This window comes from Scophthalmus maximus, chromosome 18 (assembly GCF_022379125.1).
Source record: "Scophthalmus maximus strain ysfricsl-2021 chromosome 18, ASM2237912v1, whole genome shotgun sequence".
NCBI classification, from domain to species: Eukaryota; Metazoa; Chordata; class Actinopteri; order Pleuronectiformes; family Scophthalmidae; genus Scophthalmus; species Scophthalmus maximus.
In genome coordinates this window covers 15,726,102-15,753,567 of record NC_061532.1, presented here as the reverse complement: position 1 = coordinate 15,753,567, position 27,466 = coordinate 15,726,102, and the positions used below count along the sequence as shown (strand labels likewise).

At 40.7% G+C, this 27,466-nt stretch overlaps 2 protein-coding genes across 7 annotated transcripts in view; one reads left to right on the top strand and one right to left on the bottom strand.

Annotated features, from left to right (window-relative positions):
* Nucleotides 1-27,466, top strand: part of LOC118289816 (disks large-associated protein 2) — a 77,788-nt gene that overhangs the window by 23,566 nt on the left and 26,756 nt on the right. For all 3 annotated transcript variants that reach the window (XM_047328436.1, XM_047328435.1, XM_047328437.1), the window contains exons 2-5: nt 11,115-12,268; nt 20,192-20,412; nt 22,127-22,280; nt 23,843-24,062. In XM_047328436.1, the coding sequence (XP_047184392.1) occupies nt 11,186-12,268; nt 20,192-20,412; nt 22,127-22,280; nt 23,843-24,062 (1,678 nt within the window). In that variant the 5' untranslated portion in view covers nt 11,115-11,185. The remainder of the gene's footprint in view (nt 1-11,114; nt 12,269-20,191; nt 20,413-22,126; nt 22,281-23,842; nt 24,063-27,466) is intronic.
* LOC118289818 (cytospin-A-like) overlaps nt 1-27,466 on the bottom strand; it is a 76,049-nt gene that overhangs the window by 37,704 nt on the left and 10,879 nt on the right. The window lies entirely within an intron of this gene.

Sequence of the window (27,466 nt, the reverse complement as noted above, 5' to 3'; positions counted from 1 at the left end):
CAGATCTTGACTTCCTCATCTCTTCTGACAGGCCAACGCCAACAGAAGAAATGTGTCCCGTCATTTGAAGTGTTTGTGTTTATGTCTGTACGTGTGTGTGTGTGTGTTGGACTAGAGGCACATCGAGGTACAGTGCGTCCACTTTGAAGGTCACTGGCAGCATCAGTAATGAAGCCTGCGACCCGGTGGTTGCAGGTTTCCCTCAGCTCTCTCTGACAGTCTGCACTTTCACCAGAGTGACAGATGGAGCAGCGTGGCGGCACTGGTTTGTCTCACAGAACAGCAGTGCTAAGATATCGTAAGAGTTGCCGACTTTAAAACTGATTTTTTTGGTGGCAGATTTATTTATTCGGTGGATGAAAATTAGCCTGACTGACAGTTTTTCTGATAATTCGTGGGGTCTGCCCTGGGCAGACTATTAAATGAAATAAATCCAATAACAAAGATGACACTCCAGTGTAGCTTCAAACTTAATTCGAGCAACATCTGCTGCTTTTCAGTTAATCATCTTTTCTTGTAAAATTTGTTTCGGCCTCGCAAAGCAGCCCTTTCATCCCCGTGTCGTTAGACACAGTCGGTCGTTGCCACAGCAACAAGCCTTTATCCAAGTATCTCTTGAGTGCGGGACAAATGGTGTGACCTGGCCTGGACATCTCAACGACATCCTGCTGCGACCTCGACAGGAAATCTTTGTGTATTTCGGAATAATTTACACTAATTAGAACAAAGCGGTTTAACTATATTCGACCTGATTGCTGGCGTGAGTGCACAAATTATACAGTTGTGAAGTCCTACATGCCTCACAAGTGCATATAATCACAACAACCCATGTCCTCTGTACAGTATGTACTAGTTTAAACATTTTAAGTCATGGTAGTACTTTAACTGTAGATGCTAATCTTATTCCCTTTCGGTATGAAATTTCATTAGCCACCTTTTCTATTTTTTCCCCCTTAACAAGCATCTCGAGGTGGGGCAATCCTGTTATTCAGGTTCTCTGCCAAGTGTTACCTTCTTTTAATGCAGCTTATCGTCAGCTACCCTTCTCGCGGTTTCTGTCTGTGTCTGCTTGAGCAACGTGCAGCATCTTTTAATCTGTCTTCTGCACAGCCATCAGGAGCAGCCAGGGCCTGTATTCCATATTTCATGTGCATCGCATTTGGTTAGCCGTCATTGAAGCTCAACTTTTCACACTGGCTGCGTGACAATCTGGTGCATGCTGTACAGGTACTGAAAGAGAAGTTGTTCCCTCACCCTACCCTTCATCCCCCCCCCCCCCTCTCTCTTCCTTCCTTTCTCTCGCTCTCTGCGGCAGTATAGGCTCAAGGCAGATGGTGTGGTACATGACAAAACAGCCTAATTAAGAGAGGGGTGCACCTCTGAATTCCCACACGTGGAAACCCTCTCCAGAACCATGACAGAACATGTTGGCAGCGAGGACGAGGAAGAAAAACATTTTTTTTCCAATTTGTATCATCCATCTTTGTCCTCCTTTACCACTACTACCTGGAAGCGTAGCCAGGGTGCGAGGCAAATAGGCCATTCAAATACCCACAACATGGAAAATCCTAATGAACTACATGGCTGAATACATTTACAAGTTGAAGATGATTTATACATGGATCGGAAAATGGCAAACTGTTAGACCCGCACACAGAGAGAGGTTGGAGTCTGTACTTGACATGAGGATCCTTGTTGAAGTTGAACTTCTTATTAGTGGACAGCGAGAAAAAAACCCATATAAAGCTCATGTTTTTATCATTTGAAACTATTTGAAAAAGAAAGGAAGTGAGTGAATCAGATTGTCCAGCTTCGCCAAATATGAGGTTTTTGTAATATCACTGGGGTTTTGGTTGGAAAAGCTTGGGAAAATCTCCTTAATGAAAATGATAATATGTTTCAAACATACATGAAGCAATGAATCAAAACCAAAACAGAAAAAGTTAAACTTTTATTTGGAATCATGTGTGGACCCACTTCTTGCCTTTGCTTTCATGTGACACATCCCATCTGGCTCCATTCTGCTGTGGCCATTTTGTATCATCTAGTAAATATTCGGTTTAATTTTAATGTTGATGCCAAAAGTCTGCAGCTCAGAAGCTGTAAATACAGATCTGTTTTCCCTACAGCGGTATTCACACAGACAAATATTTAACCATCTGGAGGACACTTTGATCCCAATAACCCGACACTATCTTCAGTGTTTTAGGGCTGGTTGTCGCCAGTTAAACACAATTCTCTGTATTACTTTCACAGCACTTATATCCAAGATGTGGTAAGAAAGCCCTCTCTACGCAATGCTGCATGGAACTCATCTTTAAAAACCCTCCTGTGTATTGCGCCCTGTGTGCATTAGCCACTAAAGCCTGTGTTTAGTGAGAAAAGCTGTCTTCATTATAGTGAAGAAATGGAGAAAGCTTCAAAGACGCTGCAGCAGTTCCATAAAAACAGCCTCTAAGCAGTCGTTTCAAAGGGAGGTATAGGGAAGCTTTTCTATGGTTTATGATAAAAATGCACCACTAAAGGTTCAATTTTTCTTCCAAAGAATATCTAGCGAGGGATAATGTGATAACTGTAGGATGATAATGTCTCACAAAGTAATAAAATATCTTTTGAGTTACTATCTAACAATATGTAACACGTTTTTAGATACTGTAATAATGTGTGCTGATATTGAGAGGGACATAAATCACTTCAGTGTGGTAATTATTACTAAATATATTTGTTTAAATAACAATAATTGTTTAAGTGTCACTTTATCTCTCTGGATGACTGTGCTGAAAGTTGATTTTGTTACAGTGAGTTATAGTGATTGTTTCACTTTTTTTCCTTGTATGCGGGTTAAAACGCCAATGTGTGACTCACAGGGGGTCGTGTGGGTTTTTTTACTGCAGATATACTTGCTGCAGGCCAGGATGAGCTGAACGCATGCCTTATCACATACTGTGGTGTGTATCAATACAACAGATGCTTCCACTTAAACATAAACGCCTGAGATATACAGAATATTGGAGGAGTATCGCCGCTCTTTCGCTAAAAAAAAGTTTCCTGCCTTCTGAATTATACATCTGTTAAATCAGTGAGGAGGATGAAGCACTGGCTTGCCATTTAATATTGCAGTTGTTGCAGGTGTGAGACGCAGTTATCAGGACATTTCTTCATTCTCTTTCCTGATAGAAAAAAAATAAAAAGCACTTATTTTCGTATTTTTCTCCCTTTCTGTGCAGGAAGGACATAACACCACCTTTGATATACTAAGAGAGGAGATCAATTGCATAATGTATTGCATTATACAACAGCACAGTCTGACCTAATAGTAATTGTCAACAGTTTTAATTATGTGTTAATAACTACCGTAATCTGAGGAAACCTCACTACAGTAAATAAAATCCTTTAACAGGAGCTTTTAGGTGTCAGAATCTTCTCTTTTTAAACTTTCTCTTATATTTTATTGAACCAGCACCCTCAAATATTTTTAAATGGTTGTGCATGTTGTTTTCCCTTATTTTTGGGGTTAATAACGCTTTATGTTTAGAAAGACACTGTTACCTACTGATTATTTCGGTACTTTGATCGTGTCTTGGTGTAAGTTTCTACAGACCACTATAAATTGTAGTTCTGGTCCGTGTTTATCATTGGCCGAACCACATTCGAATTTTATTTACCGGGTGAGCTCAATTTTTCTTCAGGACAAGTGACATTTTTAACGTGACAGGATACACTTGCACTACGTATACATGCAGAACTGCACAAAAACCCAGAGGGGAAGAATATATTGCAGCTCCATACAGGACCTTATCCTTTGTGTCAGATGAGAGTGTGGGAGGCTTCACAGGCTGCTGCACAGTGAGCAGTGATGGACTCAAAGAAACCCTATTTGGCGTTTTCTTCCGTTGAAGGGCATAGGGGAAGAGACTGAGCCCGTGTCCGGGGTGTGTGGCATCACTACAACATCAGCCAGTGTCTGCCTGCCGAGGAGAGCAGCAGCAGCAGTGGGAGGGAGTGGGCGGGATATCAAAAGGTGAAATGCAGCCTCTGCTGCAGAGCTACATCCAACTGCATGTGATTTTGTCTCAGCTGCAGTCTAACACTCTTTCCACTTATATAATGTTCGCTGCTGTGACTGTGTATACGAGCGAAAACATTCTGCCATTAAAAAACGGTCTCCTCTCTGCAGTGCAGCTTGAGTGATAACACCTTTATTAACAGTAAGACGTTTTGGTTACTTCATGCCAGACTTTACCCACAAAGAAGGATGAAAGTGGTTGTGTGGAGAAGCTGTATCAATGCACCGGAAACCTGTCCAAAATTGTACGCCTGCCTCCCATCCAGTTCATACTGGGAAAGGCTCCAGACTCCTGTGACCCTGACTAGCAATTAGTGAGAAAAGGAAATGAAGGAATACTATTATTTTGTCAAAGAATAAGGGGGAGCGGAGTGCTTTCATGATTTCCTTTTGGCAGGTAGTTCAAGCCGTGGCCAGGACACCTGAGGCAGACAGAAATATTCTGTTCATTTTTATTAATGCCAGCAGGCAGACAAAATCACAGGTTATGGGGATGTACAGGCAAGAATTCTCATAGGCTAGTCAGCAACCAACTTTGCAAGTTATTTCGAGCTAAGAAGACCAGACCCCTTTCTAATGAATAGGGCGAGTCACTTCCAGTGGATACCTGCATGTAGAATCACCAGATAAATAAAAAAACAAACACTTAAAAAGGTTACAATACTACTACTATGCATGCCAAGGTTTTGCCTGCTTGTTACAGATGTTTCTACTCAAGTTTTTTTGAGTGGTTTGTCTCTTTTATAACATCTCTGTTACAAACAGCTCATCTTGTATAAGACCTTAAATGGAGTGCGGCCAACCACAAAAGCAGACAACTATGTTAATACACGTTTACAATTGAGGTTGGTTTATTGCCACCATTGTTTTTTCATATGAAGTCATTTTTGGTAACGCTTGAAGTTTAGACACAACAGCATCTTGACCAGTGCTTCGTGTTGGACGGTTTAGGTGACTGACAGTGAGAGACTGAGGTTGGTAAATGTTGGCAGTGCCTGCTGAAGATATTGTTTTCGGTCCCCCCAGTATCACTGTAAACCTTCAGACAGAAGCAATGTCATGACCATCACGTTCGATAACTTTGTAACTGACCTGATTGGATTTTAGCTGATTTGGTTTTGGTGGCTTGTCATCTGAGGTCAGACTTTGATTTACATGTCAGGGCCAGGGAACAAGTAATAAGGATTGATCAAGAACGGATGTTTCTGCTCAACGCTGATCGATAAATCATTTCAAGGGTGTTGTGTTTTCAGCAGTGTGATTCATGCGCTACAGTTTGGCTGCCTGTTGCACTGTTCTCCCCTGTGGCATTAGCTAGCTGTGCATTGGTGTGGAGGAGGAATGTCTCATTTATTCCAAGTTATGCAACTATCTTGGGAAATGCTGGCCAGGCGCTGGCTGTAGCATCGCGGCAGAGCCTCAACTTAGCAAACTGGTTTCCAAGAGAGCAGAGCAAGCAGAGAGGCTTCCCCCGCCACTCTTTTTTTCCCCTCTTCCACACTGGCCCGAATCTCTCCTCCCTCAAGAGTGGCATCAGGAGAAAAAAATATGTTTTACAGGCAGCATCAGGTGCTGACAGAGGCACATTTAAGGCAGAGAGGAAATTGTCTGTTGATCATGCACCAGAATAGCTGTTGCATAAGCTGTGAAACAGGAAAGCTCCCATCAATGTTTCATAGAGCTGCATTGTGAGCTCTTAAAGAGCCAAGGGGGAAATTTTAAATTTTTACAACCTACTGAAAAATTACTATCAATCACGACAGCTGAAACATTTCATTCAGTGTCTTAATTAGATATTCTGTTAAATCTTCAATTTTTGCCAATAGTATATTGACTTGCAGAGTTCGATCCATCTTTCCACCAAGGCTGCATGTAATATTCAGAACTGTAAATGTAATCTACTGAACTGTAAATATAATCTTCTGAAATGTTCCCTTCACCCCGACAATGGAAGCGATCTTGCTCGCTTTTCTCAAAAGCCTTTCAGGAGCTTAATTCCTCCCCCACCCCACTGAAGTCCATCAATCGCTCCTTCTCCATGTGTTCCCTTTTCTTCTTCTTCCCTTCTGGTCTTAGAGGCCCTCCCATACTATAATCATAATCAGATTAAATTGTCAATATATGTACATGTGCAAATGTGCATGCTAAGATTTTCGAAACTATATTAATCCAAGCACAACTGCTCTTTTCCAGAAACCATGTCCTTTGCTTCCAGAAGCTACCAAGTACGACAATCTGTTGGTCATCAACAGTTTGGGGTTAGGTGGTTGCTCAGGCTACATCCATACTACTAGGTTTTCATTTTTAAACTATTATGATCTCTGTCCAGATCAGCTTTTTAGCTCTGTATCAGGAGTAATCTCCATCCATACTAAATCAACGTAAAACACATATCACGTGACCATTCACGGACTTAAAAAGTAAGATGAGGGACTGCTTATCTGGACCGATGACCAGATGGAACTGTAAGTGTTTAGAACGTTTCGCCTTCACAGCTAGAAGTTGCGCCGGACAAAATCTATCAGGAAGTTTTTGCGCGTCCATACTGCAACTGAGCTCCGGAGTTTTCAAACTAAAACAGGGCCAGCAGTATTTCCAAACTTCACCGGTTTAGTCGCTCGAAAACTCTGGATGTTGCTCCAAAGGCACCTAAGTGGGAGGTCATGGTTACTTCTCTTTGACCCCTGCTCAGACTTATTTGAATCAACCCTTGTACTGAATTAAAGATAGGATCAGTGCAGAAATGTGTTCAAAGCTATTGGCTTGCAAAGTGACAAACATGCTAATTGTGTGAAGAATACAGATTAAGCCAAGCAGGGCTGATGTGCACTGATTAGACCAGTCCAGGTATATTCATTGAGTTTTTCTGGCAACCAGGCTTTCCGTTTTCTCCCAGGGACTGAAACTTGTACTATACTAGAATCGGAAGTGAGAGTTGTGTGGCCACATGGAAGTCTGTTCGAATAAGCACTTCAAACACTTCATAGTTCACCTCAGGCGAATTGAGCTGGAGGCTAAAGGTGCTCCATCCTTGCATCAGCTCATCATATAGAGAGTGGGCGGGTTTGTCCAAGCTGAGCATAGAACTCATCCCTGTTTCTGCTACTGCCTGCAGATTATTTCTTTTCTTTTTTTTTCTTCTTACCAGTGTGTTGAGCCTGCTGGCATCCCCTGTCTTGATGTCACCTCCCCCACACACGGAGAACAGTGCACTGGCCACTGTGTATTAGTCTAAGTTGCAGAGCAGTCTGTTGCAAATATTGGATGCCACAAGCCTACTCAGGCAGACAGTCAGTGTTTGTTTATGTTGTCAGACTGGACCAAGTTGTTACATGATATGAACGCCCATGACTCGACTGCACCACCTTCACATCCGCGCTACCGATATGTGGCAGGAGTCACTGGTCTCTTGCTTTGCCGGGGAATGTGCTACAGGCTCCTTCAGTTCACAAACATTCAACATGAAGAGCAGTTTGACATGAGTCTTGACATGAGTTTTGTTCTACTTACTACTCAGGCTCATTCACATCCACCTTGGGGACAGAAAAACCTCCTCCCGGTGCCAGGGGTGTTGCCTTCCAAAATGTTTCCAGGCAAAACACATCAATCAATTTGCCTAGTCTTGACAAAGTCTGTAGAATGTCTGGAAAGGCTGATCATCATCTTCCACTATATTTAGCCCCCTCCAGATTTTGTAAAAATGTTTTTAGCATCAGTAAGCCTGGAATGGCTGTGTGCACCTGTGGTAACGTAATTGTAGATAATTACAAAGCAGCAATAATCTAACTCTAATTAATGATTGGTGGTGATGAAGAAGAAGAAAAAAACATTTTAGCACCTTCTTGGTAGTTTAATTAGAAATGAATTGGTTGCTAGCTTGAGACACCAACCTGTGCTGAAAGATTAGTCTTTTAACAGCCAATTATGGCATAATTCAACTACCTCAAAATAGTTTACATGTATAATCTTTATTTAAGAGTTAAGCTGTGACTGAGAGATGGACAAACATGTTTTATGTCTTCTGTCTGAGTACTTTATTTCTGTCTGATATCCTTCATGATTCTGTACTATGAATTATCACAGTTACACGGCTAAAGATAATACAGAATGCTAAGCTCCAGTTACTGTTCTTTGTTCTTGTTTACGATGAGAAGCAGGATTCATTTTTTAATTTGTAATAAGCAAAACTGCATTTGAAGGATATGTTGATGGATCTGCAGCATCTCTATATGTTTGAAACAAGTTTAGACTACTATAAGTACATAAAAGAGCATGGTATGTGTATGCATGTACACACACATGATCTCTGTGTGCTTTCAATACTATTTGTAAGTTTTTATTTGGGAACATTTTTGTTGCCTTAGCAACTGGTCGATGTCATCCACTTCAGTGTGGTAAATTTGAGAGATGAGCTTACAGAGACAACGGAGAACTGTAATGGTGGAAATGAGTTAAAGAGAGGGACACAGAAAGATTATTACAGTGATTACCACAATTAAGCTCTTTGACGATGCATCTACCGGTTCCTGTGGTCATACATGGTGTTTTAATGGAAAATGTACAAACTTTTCCAAAATAATCCCCAAAAAATGTGACATGTTAAATAAGAAAATTAATCATAATATGGCTTCCACCCCCTAATGAACAACAGTTGGTTTTAATTTCTTCCACTGTAGTTAATACTGAATTCAAAGCAAGGTAAGGACATTAAATCAAATGAAAACAATAATTACATCTGCTCGGTGATGTTCCAAGAAAGCTGTTGGTTAATAAAAAAAAACAGAAGCACAACACATCCCACTTTGGTTAGCGATCCGAAAGTGCTTTGTTGCTCATCCTGAACTAATTCAAGAGGCAAGAGTTTGTGCCCCTGGGTGAGAGACATTAACATTCTGATAACCACATTATGAGACAATAGTTTCAGTCTGGTTTCAAGCTGGTGCTCAGTTTCATCATTCATTTGAAGTGTACAAAATGTGGTGCAGTATGTATCAGGGCACCAAACACAGTGGCCCATATGGCAGGTCAAGCTCAAGTGTCTGTGACACATTACATACTGTATGTGTCTCTGTTCCCTGTTGGTGAGACCGGGATCCACCCCAAACAACCTTGAAAATCCCATTAGAGTTACTAGGTTTTTCAGCAGCGGTTGCCATGACAACTGTGCATTTTATTTCTGGCTCCTTTGAAACAGTGAGAGAGAGAGGGAGAGATCACAGATCCCTCAGCGTTATGTAAGACGATGTGCACCGTTCCAGACTGGGGTTTCCTGCTGAAGAGAACTTAAAGTAATTAATTAGAGGGGAATGGTAGACGCTCAGAGCTCCCGACGTTCTGTTTACCTTGCAGCTTTTATCCCAAACTGATAAGATGTAGGCTGTAATTGTCATGCACAGAGCAAAGCACCGCTGCCAGATGCTTTTAATAACACTGCTCATTTTCGGGGCACATTTTGTTGTTCTGTCTGTTTTAGATGCCGTCTTGTGTCTTGATGGGCCACTGGAGAAAACAGAAGTCATGAGCAAAATGTGTGTGTGTGTGTGTGTGTGTGTGCGTGTGTTTGTGAGAGGAATAAAATGATATTGGTAGTGCCTGTGATAACATAAACAGGACTGGGAAATTATGGATTAATTTTAATCGGATTAGGAATCAAGTTAGCTACTAAATAAGTAGCTAATGACTTTTTGAATATGCGCGTGACTCTTCAGGTAAATCCATACATAATGTAATGACTAATCATCTAATACAGAAAAAAAATAGCGTGTCCCATTTTTAATAATAGTTGTTTCCTATAAATTAAAAACCTCTGTACTCAGGTTTCAAGAGCACGTTTGTAAAGTCAAGAGAGGGGACACTGGATATTTTTGCTTGAATTCAAGTTGAGTTTGTGTATTCATTTGCGGTTTCTGAGTTTCAGTACATTATCAATAAAGGTATTTATTGAAACACGACACAGACACAATAAAATATTAGCTTCTTTTAGGTCTTATTTGTTTCAGCATTGTACAGTAACGGACATTGTTGAGAAAATGTCATGGGAACCCGAGCAGCATTCTCCATTAAACACTTTCCAGAGATCGACAGTGCAAAGGGAAGGAGGTTGACCACAAATACAGAAGAAACAAAATTTTTGCTCTTTGTCCACAGCTTTTCTCTGAATAATTAGGCATACAGTATATCAAACAGCAACTGGTGCACTGCAGCGCTTGAGACAGCACTGTCATAAACTAATTATTTCATCACAGATTCCGGTATTGTACTGTCAAAAAGAGTAAAACATTTTGATGCTACTTCAAAAGAGTCATACTTTGTTGAACAATAGCCATTGCTTGTCACTGCCTTGCCATTCATACACTTTGATGATGTTAAGTGTCAACATTGTCTCAACAATATATATCTATGTATATATGTTTTGTCTTTCTGTATTATTCTCCTGTGTAGTATTATCTTTGTTGGCCAAGAAATGCAGACAGTTACCTTTACAGAAAACAATAAAATCAGAGTGTGCAAAAAAAGATATTCCTCCATCTGATCATTTAAATCATCATAGCTGTAACAAATGTTTTAATTAGAAGTCGCTGTTATTGAGCTTTAAAAACCCTAAGCTCTTTTGTGGGCAGAGGTGGAAAAACCTTTCAGATAAAATGAGATTTGGCACATAGGCCTACAGTAATACTCCAGTAATACTACTTCTTACTTAACAAGGCCGCTTTGTTTCTTTGAGGATACACTCACATTATAATTCCCTTGGTGTATAGTATACTGTGTGCAAGTAAATGCATCAAGTGGGAGGATAAAATATTTGCATAAACAAAATTTTTTAAGTGTCTCTGAAATGAAGAGATTTCTTGTCCTTGAGAATGTAATGAATGGGAACAAGTGTCCCATAGTAGTATTTATCTTTCATGTTGTTACTTGTAAGGAGAACCACACAAGCAATGTCAAATGATGGGGCTTAGGGATATAAACAGACTAAATTCATGGTTGTTCTCTCTTTGACTTTTCTTATGTCTCTTTTTTCTTCTTTCTTTCCCCATCTCTGTAACAGACCAGAAGTTTACACCTTGGTCTCCATCTCGAAAGTTCAATGAAGGCAGACGCCTCCCTCCGGCCAGGAACATGAAGGGCTTATCGGGCAGCCGTTCCCAGCACCAGATCCCTTTACCCCATGGCTTGGACTATGACCCCCACGTCCATGACCTCCATGCTCACCATGGCTCTGACTCCCGCCACACGTCATACCTGCTCAGCCCAACAGAGAGCTGCCCTATGGACTTCCACCACCGCTACTCACCGCGCAGTTCCATCCACTCTGACTGCATGATTATGTCCCCGGTCATGATGCCCCCAGCTGCTGTGTCTGACCACATCTCCAGCAGCACCTTCCCCAGAATGCACTACAGCTCACAATATTATGACTCAGCCACAAGGGATGACTGCGCTGCCATCACAGCCTCTGCCACCTCCCCAGCTGTCGCTGCCGCTGCAGCAGCTGCCGCTGCTGCAGCTCACCACGCCGGCAACAAGAGCAACCGCCTTCCTGCTAACCTTCTAGACCAGTTTGAGAAACAACTGCCACTACACCGCGATGGCTTCCACACATTACAGTACCAGCGCACCTCCACCACTACTGAGCAACGAAGCGAGAGTCCTGGCCGCATCAGACACCTTGTTCATTCTGTCCAGAAGCTCTTCACCAAGTCTCACTCCCTCGAGGGATCATCCAAGATGAATGGCACAAAAGGTGATATGGTAGGAGGAGGAACAGGGGGTTATCACCATCATGGCCACCACTCCACCAAACATGGTAGCAAGAGGAGCAAGAGCAAAGAACGGAAGCACCGCTCTGGTGGCTGGTGGAGCTCCGACGACAATCTGGATAGTGACAGCACCTACCGCACGCCCAGTGTCATGTCGCGGCACCACGGGGAACATGTCAGCCACTGTTACCCAGATTCCATGCACAGCCACCACTATGGAGACCTGTCTCTCAAGACCTCTAAGAGTAACAATGATGTCAAGTGCTCGGCCTGCGAGAGCATGGCCATGGCGCCTGAGGGGAAATTCATGAAAAGGAGCTCCTGGTCAACACTGACAGTCAGCCAGGCAAAGGAGGCCTACAGGAAGTCATCGCTTAATCTGGAGAAACCCATAATGCATATGGACCTCAAGCCTTCATCAAGGACATGTCATTACCTGCAGGTAGGCGGTAGTTTACTTTACCTCATAAATGGCAAGAACATTGATACTTCAAAGTACTCATATATTAAAAGCAACACACATGACAAAAGATTAAAGAATTCATGTTGCACTCTGTGAATGGTAGTCTTAGTGTTTGGAGCTCAAAAGTCTGTTCATGTGTGAATCTTTGTGTATGCCATATGACTTTCAAGGCTGCATATTTGTGGTAGATTAAAAGGGCAGTAAATACATGAGAACCCTGATCATCACCTATCTGAAAATATGACAAACAATAATTGGGATCAATGTCCACTCGCTCCCCATAGAGGCTGAGTTAAATACAGTGATTGATGTATTGGTTAGGTATCCTACCAGGGAAGCCTTTTTTCGAATTCCACTTTTCTTTCCATTACTCCCTTGAGGGCAATTACAGTGTCCATGAGTGTGGAGAAGCCAATACATTTAACCAGGATTACCCTTTGTGTAGTCACCTTAGGGGGATATTGTCTATTAAGGTGCAGAGATCCATTGAGTAAATTGATGTCATGGTAGAAGACACTTGAGAATAAAGAGTTACCTGAGATGGAAGAAAGTAGAAAAACAAGTTTGGCGTTATAACAAAATATACATATTGTTCATCCAGAATTGTTTGAGGAGGTTGTGTACTAAAATAGAAATAATTTATGCTATACACGGTTTTTAGGCCTGTTTTTGCTGTACCATTAAGGGACTGGACTATTTTATTATTTATTTAAATATTCAGAACTTTCCAGAAGGAATCACAGGGTTCGGTATTAAAACACTGTGAATTTCACTGTGAGAATAACTAATAATAATTTAAGATTGACGTTGAATGAATAATGTTGGAATACTATTTCTTATCTAATGGGCTATTTAGATTTTTTGTGGTGATGCATATATAAAAACAATTATACCCCCCTATAAATTTAGAAAAATTCCCCTTTCAAACTGCTTAATATGAAGCCGACTTAAGATCTAAAAATAATGGAAAAATGGCGACAGTGATTTCAGAGACTCCTGAACAGTTAATTACTTTCAAACAAGGCCTTGCTACCATATTCAGAAGATAGTGGTAGGCCAGTGTTTGTGCTTTCGAACTCTGCACCTCCCAACAATACTTATTTGACCTGGACTCCTGTCTCAGCCCATTGTGAAATGGTGTACTGCTTATAATGGGAGTGAAAACAGCTGCAGGAATTGGTCATTATTAAAGCTGCCCCAACTGCCCCTGAAGATGATGTATGCCTTCTACTAACATTGCATTCATCCTGCTCTAGCCTTTTTTCCTTCCCAACACTGTGTCCTGCAAACAGTGGAATTTGAATGTTGCTACAGACAAACAAACGCATAAATTGGTCTCTTGGGTTGTGGATGCAACCCTTCCCATGCTTAGAGAGGGCGGAAGAGGTTGAATCTTTGCCCAGTGCATGCACTTTGATGCTATGTGGAGTGCAGTTATACACAGGCACACAGAGTGCGGTTGTTTGTATGCCACGGGGACAGACACTCTCTGTCAATACAGAGGCTCTCTTCACTGGCATTTGACAAGTGTCGGGCTGCCATACAGCTGCCACATGGACACATTCAGCTTGTCCACACTGAGAGCTCCATTCAGTGGAATAAGTGAGGGAAAATCTGTACACAAGTGTTGTGGCCATTGGATTTTATCTGTTTGATGTGTCTGGGTGCCTTAGGTCTGTGTTCACTTGTGATGAGGACAGGTCAAGCTGTTGACATAATCTGGTGTCAAGTCTTTAGGCTACCCGCCCCCTAAGCTAACGATCAGAGTTGTAGGGTGAAGATTATGTGAAACTTAATGGTTGTTATACATTGTGAAAAATGAACATAATACCACATAATAGTGTCATCATTAAACATTAAACAGCACAGTAATAAGCTTTCCATGGAAGGTTAACGAACGCTGTAATAATGCTGCTAAAAAACATAATTCATATATTCAGTAAATTCAGACATATTATGCATTGCGACAATGTTTCGTAGTGATTTGACAATTCACTAATTGATTTCTGACAACCTACAATTTCCATCATACATAGACTTATTAAAATATACTCAATAAGCAAAGGAGCAGCCCCAGAGAAAAGATGACGCCGATGGTGACACTGCACGAAAAAACAACAACCAAAAAACCCAACTTCAAAATAAGAGCGGCCTCTTCACCTGACGGGTAGAGTTAAAGAAAGTGGCACCGCATAGACATCATACACTTGTGAAAACATATTTCTGTTTTTGCATTTGGATTTCTTTCAAATTTTACTCAACGTTTCTAATGTGTGAGATATATCTTCAATCACTAACTTGACGAGGTCTCCTGTAAGAGGAATACATGGTTTTAGCAGGATTTACAGTAGCTGGGTGAACAAAGTCTAAATAGTAGTGGCGTAGTCCCAACATATCTTGGAAGTATGTTTTGAGGGCGAGAATCAGTACTGAGTGTGTAGTAAAGGTTTCTGTGGTATTTCATAAATCATTTAGCTTAAATTAATCATATGTTCTTGCCCGTCCTTGTCTAAAACATAGCAAGTCCAGTGCTTTCCCTTAAGTATAATAATAAAAATCTCACAGGCTTATCGCAGGGAAATTGAAAAGTCTATCTTGGGAGGAACTTTGTCTCTCCTTGATGTCTCCATCTGGTGTAATAACCCTAAAGATTGAGCTTGTGTCCTCCCTATGATAAACACTGACCAGTGCAACATATTATGTCTCTTTGGGTGCTCTGCACATACAGAGTGTGCTACTATATGCCCAAATCTACCAACAGAGAATTTTCTGTACCTGTAAATACATACGCCAGATAAAATTATAGAGACCGATGTGGGTAATGGTCTGCACTCGTCATAAAGGGGGTTGACATCCTGAGGATTTGCATGCACTTGTTTACTCCAGTTACTGTAATAGGATGAGACTAAACTATGAAAACATACTTTAGATTTCAGTACAATACAGTACCTGCCGGACATTTGCATTCTCACCTCCAAGCCCATCGGAAAAATTTCAGGAAAAATTTCCAGATTTCAGTGCATGTCTGAAAGCAACTATTTTTTTTACAAATTCCACATCTTACCACTTCAGCATCCAACAGCTAGTTGTGTGGAACTTTTGGAAGAAAAATCAGCTACTGCAGTGAGAGGATGCTTTATCCCCAGTGTATTGTTATCCACAGTTTACCCAGAGTTAAATTTAATTTATTATGGGGGAAAGCTGCTCGCCTGTCTGACTATCAGAGCCACAGATGAACATGTTCTTTTAGGTGCTGCATCAAATGAGCACAGAAATAAGGTGATTCTAATGAGCTAGCACGAGGCTTCCATGAGTGACGGCTGCCTTGTTAACCACGGCCCCAGACGATTCTTTTATTATTATTCTTTTTCTTTTCTTTCATTGCCGTATTTAAGCCTGATTAATTTAGTTTCCTGACAACTGCTGCACTTTATTTTAATCATGTGGGACGAGACTAAATGTATGCACAGCAGATTAATGATAGTTTCACTGATAGGAATACAGGCAAGCCAGCCAATTTTCAAGTTACCTTCCCAAGTAGGGCAGGGTTAGAAAACTTCTCCCTTCTCTCTTTAAAAGCAGATGACGCAAAGAGGAAGCTTAACATCACAACACTACTGAACTGAAGGATGATCACTCACTTTCATACTCTGCTGTTGCGTGATGAAATGTGGTCGCTGCACAAAAGTTCATTTTCATTTTGGATTCAAAGGAGAGTAGCATATGGTCTAAATGCTTCAGATGTCTTCTCAACTTGACTACAAAGACATTTGGGGAGAAAACTTCTTGTTAAAATACATTAGATTAATGATGATGAAATGCAATGGGTGCTATTAATTGTGCTTTTTTTCCATATGCCACCTCCTATAGAGGATGTAGTAGCCTTATGCCGTCTAGTCCTTCAACTGTCTGCCCTGCTGAAAACGGCTGTCAGGTCACAGAGAACGAATAGGATTGATAGAGAAAGCATTACTTTACCTTTAGGCAAAAAAAGGGGTATCAGCCCCTCTGCTATCTGTAAAAAGCAGTTCAGCGATTGTGGCAGAAAAACAGCCAAGCTAGAGTATATGATTGGATAGAGTGAGTAAGTGGCAGAGCATTACGGACAACCCTGCGCCTGAGGCTGTTGTTTCAAGAGCTAAGGCTGCCTTGGTCCACTGGGACGGCTGCTACAGCTGAACCACACACTGACACAGTGTTGTACTTAACTATATACCGGATCAATACGGTGCCAGACCATGTAGCACATTGCCGCTCTAAGTCTTTCATTTTCAGGAAGAGGGAACCACGGTGTGTTTGGGACGGGCCATTGATTTACAGCCTGCGAGAAACTCGACTTGTCAATATGAGTCAGTTTAATCTCAGTAAAAACTAGTGAGTTTAAAAATACGCTGGTTTTCAATATGACAATCAGAAATATTGAGTGGGATTACTTTTTTTTGGTGTTAAACTTGGGAAGTACTCTGCCCTGGTTTCTATCACATTAAGATCTAATTAAATCCTAGTGGTTTTTAGTACACAAGCACTTGATTATGTGTCGACATTCACACTGTGTGATTACCAGCTAATTATCACTTAATCCTGATGCTGTTACGTTAAGGACAGTCAATGTTTGCAGTTAATCGACGATGAACACGAAAATCTATTTATGGCAGTGATCATATTGTTGATTAACTCTGTAGTTTTTGATCACACCTTGATTTTAAGGTAAATTACGTCAAACATATGATGGGCTCCTTATTTTAGTCAAAGGCAATTTAAGATCTCACTTTTTTTTAAAATTAACAGTAAAAGGCCCTATTACCTCACAGAAATACACCACTTTCAATAGTGCAGGAAATTCTATCATTTTATTGAAATGCTTAAGTGTGCTCATGCTTTGATTTGCAATATGAGTGCTATTCTCAGATGTTGTTTTACCCTTCCCATTCAACTGGTTTGGTGATCCTACGAATGCTAGGTAATATTTTAGTTCCTTTTAAAAATGTGCTCATAACTCACCCCATACTTTTCTTATTTTCTCCCAAACGACTAACATTGACTTAAACATCAATAAATGGAAGGGTAGCTTGTGGATATTTGTTTAAGTGTGATAGTTGTGGAAATGCTGACACCCCGCTAACATTCTAAAAGACTGCTTTTGGTCAAAAGTTATATGACTTACATATAAAAACTTCTGTCGTGTATTTAGATAATGGCTCCGTCATTGTCCTTAGAACACTTGATTTAAAGTTCAATCCTATTGAATGCTTATTTCCCTTGCAAGAAGCTGTTAAAGTCTTGGTGTTATCTTTGATCCAGCGCTTTACTCCATCAGTTACCAAGGTGTTTGGACTGTGCAAAGGAACCCACATGTCTAGAGATAACCTATCAAAACACAGCAAAACCTTACTTATGTTACACATGCCTTGCTGCAAAGGTTCTGCTTTCCCGAGCACTATCAATTTCTCTCTACTGTACATATTTAATCTATTGAACATGACCGATTTCCTCACAGGATGCAGAGCTCCTTGTTATTACCACCCACTTGTCAAAAGATTACAGAGAGGAAAGAGCTTTCACTTACAGTCCCCCCCACACAATGCCTGCCAGCATCAGGCTAATAAACAGTGGTTACCCAGTTTTTGTGTTTATTTCAGACAAACTGCTGTTGCTGCTGTCGGGAGCATAAAGCCGGATGCTCTTAAAGCAGCAGCGGATTTTACAGAGAAAGACCTATCTGACAAAAGGTGTTCAGAAGAGCTAACAGACAAGCTTTAATGAACGGGGGCTGGCTTTATTCGCTTGTCTGCAGCTTCTATGTCTAAGAAGAATTATTTTCTCTTTTTATGCCTTAAAAGGCTTTGATCTGCACAACTTCCTCTGTACTTCTCATAAGCTAAGGACTATCATTTAGCGTAAGAGCCAGACAAATCTCATTTATTTAAAAAACAACAAATCATATAGACCAAAGTTTTTTTTTTGGTGATGAAGCCAACAAATGCTTTATGTTTCATATTAAAAAGAAAGCACCTGCTCAAGGCTGCAAACAGGAACTACAAATAACTTTATTTGTGTGGCAACTTAACTTAAAGAAACCTGCTATATCTGATTCTCGTGTGTGGTGTGAAGTTAACACTGAGCTTGTTTAATTTGAGAGGCTGGGCTAAGAGATGAATGAAATAGAGTAGGGATGTGAATCAGCTTAATTTTCTGTTTAGTGGAAAAACCAGCCCGAGTTTATCCGACTACTTGTCTGATACATTTCTCATGCTCGTTAGGCTAACAGGGCCCCATTGTACTTGCAAATTATATCTCTGGTGTACACTGTACAAGCCTGATATTTTGTCTTTGAGCAGAACGAGCCACTGTGCGCCACCATCATTAAGCAAGTCCACAATACAGGCTCAAGTAAACAAGCAATATCTTTAAGTATTATTACCTTATTTGTCACAGGTTCTCAAAGGCCAGAAAAAACATTGTTTTTAGATGAACTCTACAAAGACGGTAAGAAAGTAGGAATTAAAAAAGCTAAGATAAAGCGCTCCAGGCTGAAAAGCCATGAGGACAATACAAGCTAAAGATGAGGAAAACAAACCCTCCACCTGAATGACCGCCAATTCACCAACAACTTGAATAAGTTAGTAGTGCTAAGGTCCTTTTGTCCCGAGTGAGAAAGTATCTTCACGTGTGTGTCAAGTAACCTCTCCCCCCAAAAAACCCTGACCTCTGTAGTTATGTCTTTGAACTTCTGGTCCTGGCCCACCTGAAAGCTCTCACAGATCCTTTACTGGATCCCCTGTGGTTTGTACAGATACAGGTCTCTCGATGATGCTGTGAACATGGCCCTGCACTTCACTCTACAGCGATCAGACAGCTCAGGGACATATGCCAGGGTGCAGTAAATGCACTTGACACTGTACTACCAGAACTCCTGCAGGTGAAAGTGCCCCAGTTATCTGTGCACAACAAGACATGCCAGCAGCTGTTTCCCCAAAGCTGTGGCACCCATTAATCACAGCAGACACAAAATACCATTGAGTTTTCCTACTGTGGCCCAACTTTCATGTACCAAATGCACAACTCCATATAAATCCATATACTGTCAATAATAGAGTCCTATTAATTACACTTTTCTTGAAATTACGTAATTAGTATGTATATCAGTCTGGTCTGTCTAGTATGTGTGTAAGTGTGCATATTCCTCGTTCCTTTTTTCTTTGTATACCCGATCCTGACTGGAGTCGGTGAGAGTTGATTACATATTGTGATTGGCCGGTGAGCGCAGTCCACACTCTCATGGACACCCTGAATGACAGGCACACAGAGAGGCCCAGTAAAGACGGTAAAAAATAACGGACAGGAATGGTAAAAACGTTTTCGATTTTTTTGGACGGTCCACTGGGCAGGGGGATTTTTCCCAGTTTTCCCGATGGCCAGTCTAACTATGACAGATGGGTCCCTTGTATACAGCGGCTGAGTGAATCAATGTGCTGTTCGCAACTCTACAGTGAAATAAGATTTGACCCATTTGAAATAGAAAAAAAAGAAAGAAAGAAAATGAGTACTGTATGTGGCAGTCGCCGTTGATATTGTGGCAGGCTGCCACAAATAAATCAAATGGTTGGGGAACACTTGACAACCATAAATCATACGGCAGCAGTTTGACCAATGAACATTTGGATCGGTGTCTCCATGTAGACGTCACACCTCTTGTGCCCATGTCCAAGCAACTGAATGCAGGCAATCAATGGAATACCTCCCACTAAACTTGAATGTATTTGTGCTATCTTGACTTTCTTGAACTTGAGTGATTATTGCTTAAAAGTTATGTTATTTTTTTCCCAGATTTTAATAAAAATCAGTTATACATTTACCCTGGTGTATATATAGTATTCAATAATGGTGTGTTCTCTCCCACAGGTGCCCCAGGATGAATGGAGTGGATACCCAGGCGACAAAGATGAGGAGATTCCGTGTCGACGGATGCGCAGCAGTAGCTATGTCAAAGCTATGGGAGAGGTGGATGACGAAAGTGGCGACTCTGACGCAAGCCCCAAGACCTCCCCGCAGAAGGCCATTCGGCCCGACGCTCTTGTCCTCAAATCAGCCATGATGCAGAGAGCTCATTTAGACTCCCACGGGTACGTCTGGCTGGCTACTTCAATATGTCCAAATGTATTGGTTTAAATTTTGCTTTAAAGGTATCTCAAAAATTGGCGTGTGTTTAAATATATTGGTATTAAGAGGGAGTGCTCAGGAATTGGTGATTTAGGATCATTGAAAAAAAGTAGTATTTTAAGGAATAAGTAGAAACTTTTGGAAAATGACAAGAATGCAATTTTGAAAGTAATTAAGAAAAGTTTCATGCACTACTGACCTTCACTTTAACTGCTGACTACACGCTACAGTAAGTGCCTCTGAAATAAATGTATTCAGTGTTTTAAGCGGGGGTTCCAAAGTACATTCAAATTGGTTCATACAAACCTTGCATTCAATAAATGTTTTAATTCACAGCCTCCGCCCTTTAGTTTCCATAAATCTGAACCATTTAACACCGACTCACTACTTTGTCCATGTGCTGCTGTCACTGAGAGATTTGAAAAGGTTTAACAAAATGGCAACAAAATCAGACTAACAGTTTTTTGTTGTTATTGTTTCTTACATAATTTTATGCATAAAACTGCATTAAGCTGTATTTTAGAGATGGGGTGGTCTAACTTGTTGGCTTATTTCACAACAACATTAACTTGCTCTTGAGCGCTGTTGGCTAAGTATTTGATCCATGACTTTTTCATGAGGTCAGTTAAAGCAGTGCTCTGCTGAGCGTTTTAGTATTAAATGGGTTTTTTGTTTGTGACCTTTTTCATCTGCTAGTTCAATATTTGCCCAACATCTTACACAGGCGATGTGCCTCATTTTATCACAGCGTTGTTGACCAGTCTGCAGTGAAACTGTCACATTTATACAACGTAAAACTCAGGAGAGCAGGCTTAAAAGTACCTGGGCTTACTGGATGGGGAAACGCTGACACGTGGAAGCGCTGTAACATTAGTTAACACAAATTTATTGTATCTTTACGCGGATTAATAATATTCAATGTAAACATACAGGTAATTTGTTCCAAAAGTCTCTGTAGTGGTCAAGGTGACTGCGAAATATAGGGGATATATACATTATAGTTGGTGGCCACCACATTTTAGATTAAAAGGATTTCAAAAACAAATTTGGCGTCATGGTGTTCTGCATCTTAATAATTTCTTAATCATCTGCTCCCTAGTGACGGTTTGTTTCCAGGCAGAGTGGCTTTCAGATATAACCAAATTCTGTGAACCTGGAGAGGCGTCACCAGTCATCCCCACTGCCACTCTGTGCTCAGTGCTATTTTTGTCACCATCATCTCAGTGGGGGTCTGATCACTTCTGCTTTTGTCCACAAACAAATCAGCCCTCTTGTTTTTAGCTTCTAGTGCAGAAGGTGATAATCTCTCATAACTGCAGTTCCTTGCTTTCATTATTTCCTACACGCAGCCAAACACATGCACTATGTAGTTTTGACTTGAGAGTTAAGGGTTTTCTCAAAGGATACTCAGAGCTAGACTAGAAGCTAACGACTCCAGTCATTAAAAATTGTGCAGTGTGGATCCCAACAGTTCAGATTGTGCCGTGAGGAGATGAGTCATTCAAGTGCTCATAATCAATTTGGATAGAAATGCTGAATTACACCAAAAAGAAGACACACCATGCACTTATATTGTAACCACTTAATTAATTGAATACAGTCTTATCCAGTTATGTTCCATGTGTGGCTTTTGAATTGTGCAATCGTGTCTATCCCCTACCCCCTGTCCTTGTTCAGCCAGGGCTACCACCTGCAAACCACAAGAGATATGCGGCCCCACCCTAGTGTCACGCTGGACCCTGCCACCTTTCATCCCCCGCCCTTCCGATCTCGCAACCAGAGCTACATGCGCGCAGTCAGCACCCTCAGTCAGGCTAGCTGCGTCAGCCAGGTGAGTCTTGAAACATATGCATTTCCCAGCGACACCAGACATGAAAGAGAGCTTATGTTTTGTATGTAGTAGCTTTGTGTTGAGGGCATTACAGTAAAACATCCACTGGTGTCCATATGGGAAGTCAGCAGCTGATTGTTAAGTACACATAGCCTTTACTGTCTCAGCTGAAGTAAATTGAAATGACTAGTTTTTACTTTTTTGGACTAGTTGCTTTAATCAATAGTCTACCTCTGATTCAGCTGCTGACATAGTCCAATGTCGCATGCAGTTAGTTTTTTCCAAGTGTTTGGTGTTACATAGAAATGTTAAACTGTACAAAATTGAGACACTAAGTTATCAGTAATAATAATAATAATAATACATTTAATTTATAAACATATTTGACTCTATATCCTGACTTGGCCCAAGGAAGGCTGGACTAGGCCGCTTATAAACACTCCTGTTTTGACATGCAAGCTAGTTAGCTAGCTAACAACGCCAAAACCAGCAGTTTGTTTTCGTTCACTGTGATGGTTTTTCTTAAAAAACAACTAATGTTTAGAAGCAGAGACTAGGGATAGATGTACAGCAATTTGATGTCTAACGTCACATCACACACCAACCGTTTCAGGCATCTCCCTCTTCAAACCCTGCTAAGAAACTATACAGTTGGATCAGTTGTGCAGGTCTGTAATGGACGTCCGTGGTGGCAAAAGTCGTGGCTGCTACTGTCAGAAGATCTGTGACACAACCAGCAACCAAGTCTCTATGTGGACGAGTAACAGGAGAAGAGATTTTATCCAAAAGAAGGGTTGTACAATCAGCTCACTCCTGTGGGTGCTAACACTCAGTTAATTATTAATAATAACCATAATTAATGATTATGATAATAATAGAAAAGAGGATCAAGTAATACTGAAAACCAGCTGTCTTCTGTAACATAATATAGAGGGAAAAACACTGAAGTAATAAGAAACAGGCAAGAGGATTTTTACGTAATATTCTGCTACACAGTTTTCAGGCAATTGAATATATTAGGTTTCACTAACCTTGTTATTAAATGAGCTTAAATATTGCTGAAACGATACAGCTTATACACAGACAGGACAGGACAGTATCGAATAGAACCAGGTAGATAGTGCCTTTTGAATATTACGTGACTTTATTCAATGATCTTCACATCAACAATTGATTAAATCTTGTGTCAGCTAGAAGGATTTGAAATATTTCTAAGAGACTTGCTGGAGTTAAAAAATTAAGAACTGAAACTGCTGTGTATTTTTCTTAGTTTCCATGCAGTAAAATACATCATACAGCAATGTTAATCTGTCTTGGTGTTTGTGGTAAATGAAATGCTTTAAAAAACAGATTGAATATTTTTTCTGATTGTTTTTTGTTGTCGTCTGCCTTTTTTTCCTAATTTGATCTTGACATTTATTCAGTTTAAGGTCGGAAGTGACAGTGGCATTTCCTTATGCTAACACTCCTTCGTATTTGCTGTGCAAAGGGGAAGAATCAGAGTGAGAAAGAGAAAGGAAGAGGAAAAATTAAGGACTGCTATTCCTGTTTTTGTCTCTCAGGTGAGTGAGACTGAGATCAATGGCCAGTTTGAGTCAGTTTGCGAGTCCGTTTTTAGTGAAGTAGAATCCCAAGCCATGGAGGCTTTGGACCTGCCTGGTTCGTTCCGCACTCGAAGCCACAGTTACCTCCGTGCAATTCAGGCTGGTTATTCCCAAGATGACGACTGCTTGCCTTCAATGACATCCTCCACTGTCACTTCAACTCTCAGATCCACAACAGGTAAAAAAAAATCCCCCCCCCAAATGAGAGAGGGCTTAGACCACATATCCTCATACATCCTATACATGCGCACAAACTTGGCATACCTACATATGTACAGTGGGGAACCCTTGAGCTTCAGAGATGCCAGGCTGAATGATCCCAGTTATTTTCTTTGGAAGCTAAGGTGTGAGTGTGTTTGTTTTTGCCTCTGCATACTCCCGATTGTTTAGATGGATTTGCTTGTATGTTAGTTTGCACGATTCATGCATCATTAGCCAAGCTTCTGGTCGGTAACTTGTGGTGTTGCCAAGCTGTAGACTGGGATAAGGGCGGGAGGGCTGCAATTTAAACACTCAGATCACGGCACACAATAACACAACACAGCACAGCCACATCACATGGCATGCCTAAGAGGAACAGGTCCTACCCTAAGCATGTTAAACTGTGGTGTCATATATATGTTGTGCGAAGCGTCTGAGTTACTTTGGAAGGGGTGAGGTCCAAAACAGGCCAGGGGTAGGGGAGCGGCAGGTTTTTTACATATTTGTGTTGAGAGAATACACTGGACAAGCCTTCCGCCTGTCCTCCCCCTGCTCTGTTGCACCAACACTTAACCATATGCTTTGCAACTGACCTTGTAAATGACCTCATTGAATAAAAAAATAAAAACAATCTTGTAACCGATTTAAGGTAAGTCGACAATCTCTTAAGACTAGAACACATTCACATACTGGTTGCACAAAGGAACCACCCACTGATGGTTTACTCCTAGAATTTGAGAAGTACAACCTTCACTTATTTGCACTATTGTTGTGTTGTTTTGCATGGAACTCAACCTTGTTAACAGCAGTTTCTGTAAAAGTAACTATTGAAAGAGGACGACTTAACTTCTTTTTGCTTAATCATTGTGGTCTTCAATTGCCAGTTTCCAATTGAGCAAGCTTAATTTTACTGGCCATATTTCGTAGTTAGTCATAATTAGGCATGAAGGTGGATCCAAACTCACCATGCATTGCTTCTGAGTGGACTTAATTTGATACTCATTTGAACTAACTGCTACTTTTTTAATGCAACATGCAAGGATTTCAAGGTTTTGTGCGACACAGTGCGAGCAATATATCCCAAACATGAACATTCCAGGTTCTTTGTGCAAGCAGTGTCTTACCAGTAACTCCCTCACTAAGTGCATTTGGTGTTTGCCTGCAAGAGTAAAGCTATGAACCCTATTGAAACATTTCTCTTTAATTAAGAGCATTTTTCTTTAAATATTATGACCTGGATTTTTTATGTTTTTTGTACACTTTCCTGTCAATTTAATATTGGAGACATTTGCACTTTTACTCATTTTGTGGGCTTTGTTTTCTTGTTCAATCTGGACTTTTGTTTTTGGAATCCTCTCATCTTCAATTGGGTTTCCATCTACAATTTCTTCGCTGTGACAGAAGTACTGAGGACAAAGGAGTGTTCTCCAATCCCACCGTCTTATTTGCTGAACTCTATTCGTCTAGCTCTCTGCTCCAAATCTGTCAGCTCTATAAGGGCTACGCAACCCGTTGACTGTACAATATGTTGTGAAGTTGTATTTTGAAGATTGGCAAGTTGCTTTAATTACAATATGTCAGATAAGGTTATAGCAACCCAGTGGACATGTTCTGTGGATTAGTTATACACAGTACTGTCACCTCCCAGTCAAGACATACTGTAAATAATATTTCTCCTTTGGTGTACTCTTTGCACTGTTCTGAGGGAATAGTGGCTTTAAAATTTAATTAAGTGAGGCTATCTTGGCTAAGAAAAATATTGATTCCTGGAATCATGTTTGTTATGTTAGTATTTAACACTAGTTTATAATTGAATTGTAATCCTTATGAACCAAACCTCGTGTGAGGCTAGAGGGCTCTTGGGTGGGGCAGGGATCCCATGATGCTCCGTAGGGCAGACGAGCAGCAAACCCCTCTCCATTTGACCATCCATCTCTTGAAGGATAACCAGGGGGAAAGAACAACTGGAGGCATCAGTGATGATTTTTGCAGGTATTTTAATGTTGACACGCATACATATATCTATGTATATGTGTGTTTTTGCACTGCCTTCTCAGTAATAAATAATAGCTACATAGAGTTTATTTAATATAGCTGGTAGAAGTATCCCGTTATGTTATCCTAGTAGTTCCAAACAACTCACAAAACCTCAGATTTTTTTTCTTAAAACCTTACAGTACATCTTAATATTGATTACATTGATGAATGTGATGCTGGCTTTTGTGAGTTGTTTCACATGTCTCTACTTTAAGTGTTCTTAGACCACATTGTAAGTGTAAATGTATGAGAGATGTACTCGCAACCATAAAATAGCTCTGAATGTTATCGCATTGCCACTGTCTCCAATCATGTGTGAGAGCAGCATCTGTCTGCTGTACATGTGTGAACTTTATTTTTTCTTTACAAAAAAAGGCCACATGTGGCAACGTCTATCCCTTTGCATCGAGTCTGTCAGCTGTCTTTGACTGTGGGATTGCAGCCTCTTCCTGGTGCAGCCCTGAAGGGGGGAGTGACCCCTCCCCTCAATGGGTTAATTACTCCATATGGTCTAATCTGCCACCTTAGACCTGATATGTTCAATAGGGTTCATATCTGCTTCTTGGCCCAGTGGGTCGTGATTCCTTTGCTCCCTTTACATCTTTTCTCTTGCACAAAACGGCACAATATTTTTAAGTCACAGAGAAAAATATTTTGATACGTTTCGAGAAAAGGGTTCTCAGAAAAAGGATTCATCATTTGATAACGATTGAGGTATTATGTGTTTAATTCCACTCTTTGCTGTGCAGTGAAAAGATGGAAAGAAGCCTTGAGACGACTGAGAAGGCAGTGTAAAAACATTTTGAAAAGCCTACAGTATGTGAGTTCACTGATAATGGTAATTTTCTTAGTTAAGTTAGGCCTAACTCAGGAAGCTATTTCAAAAAAGGTGTATATTATGTACTGGCTGAGGTAGGAACTAGCTCAGTTACTTAGAGCTGACCCTATAGGCCATGTTTTTACTTTGAGTATTTTTTTTACTGTTACTGATTAGGGACTTTATAAAACAAGCCATGAATTCTACCTACAATTCATTAAATATTGCAAAAAAAAAAATTAACAGATTCTTCACTTTTGTAATTTTGACACGACTCGGTTACCTCTTGGTTGACTACTAGTGCAGACATACTCACATTTGAACAGCACACCAGTCGATGGTAGATGCAAACCCTGATTTATTCTGTAAATCCTTAGAAACAAATAACTGCAGACAATTCTTGGGTCTGACGTTGTACGTCTCTGGAATTATTTGCCACTCACATACTGTACGTTTTCCATAGATGTGTGTTCATTTTCTAGTTCAGAATCCAAATCAAATCACACTCCAGCTGTTCCTTTCACTTT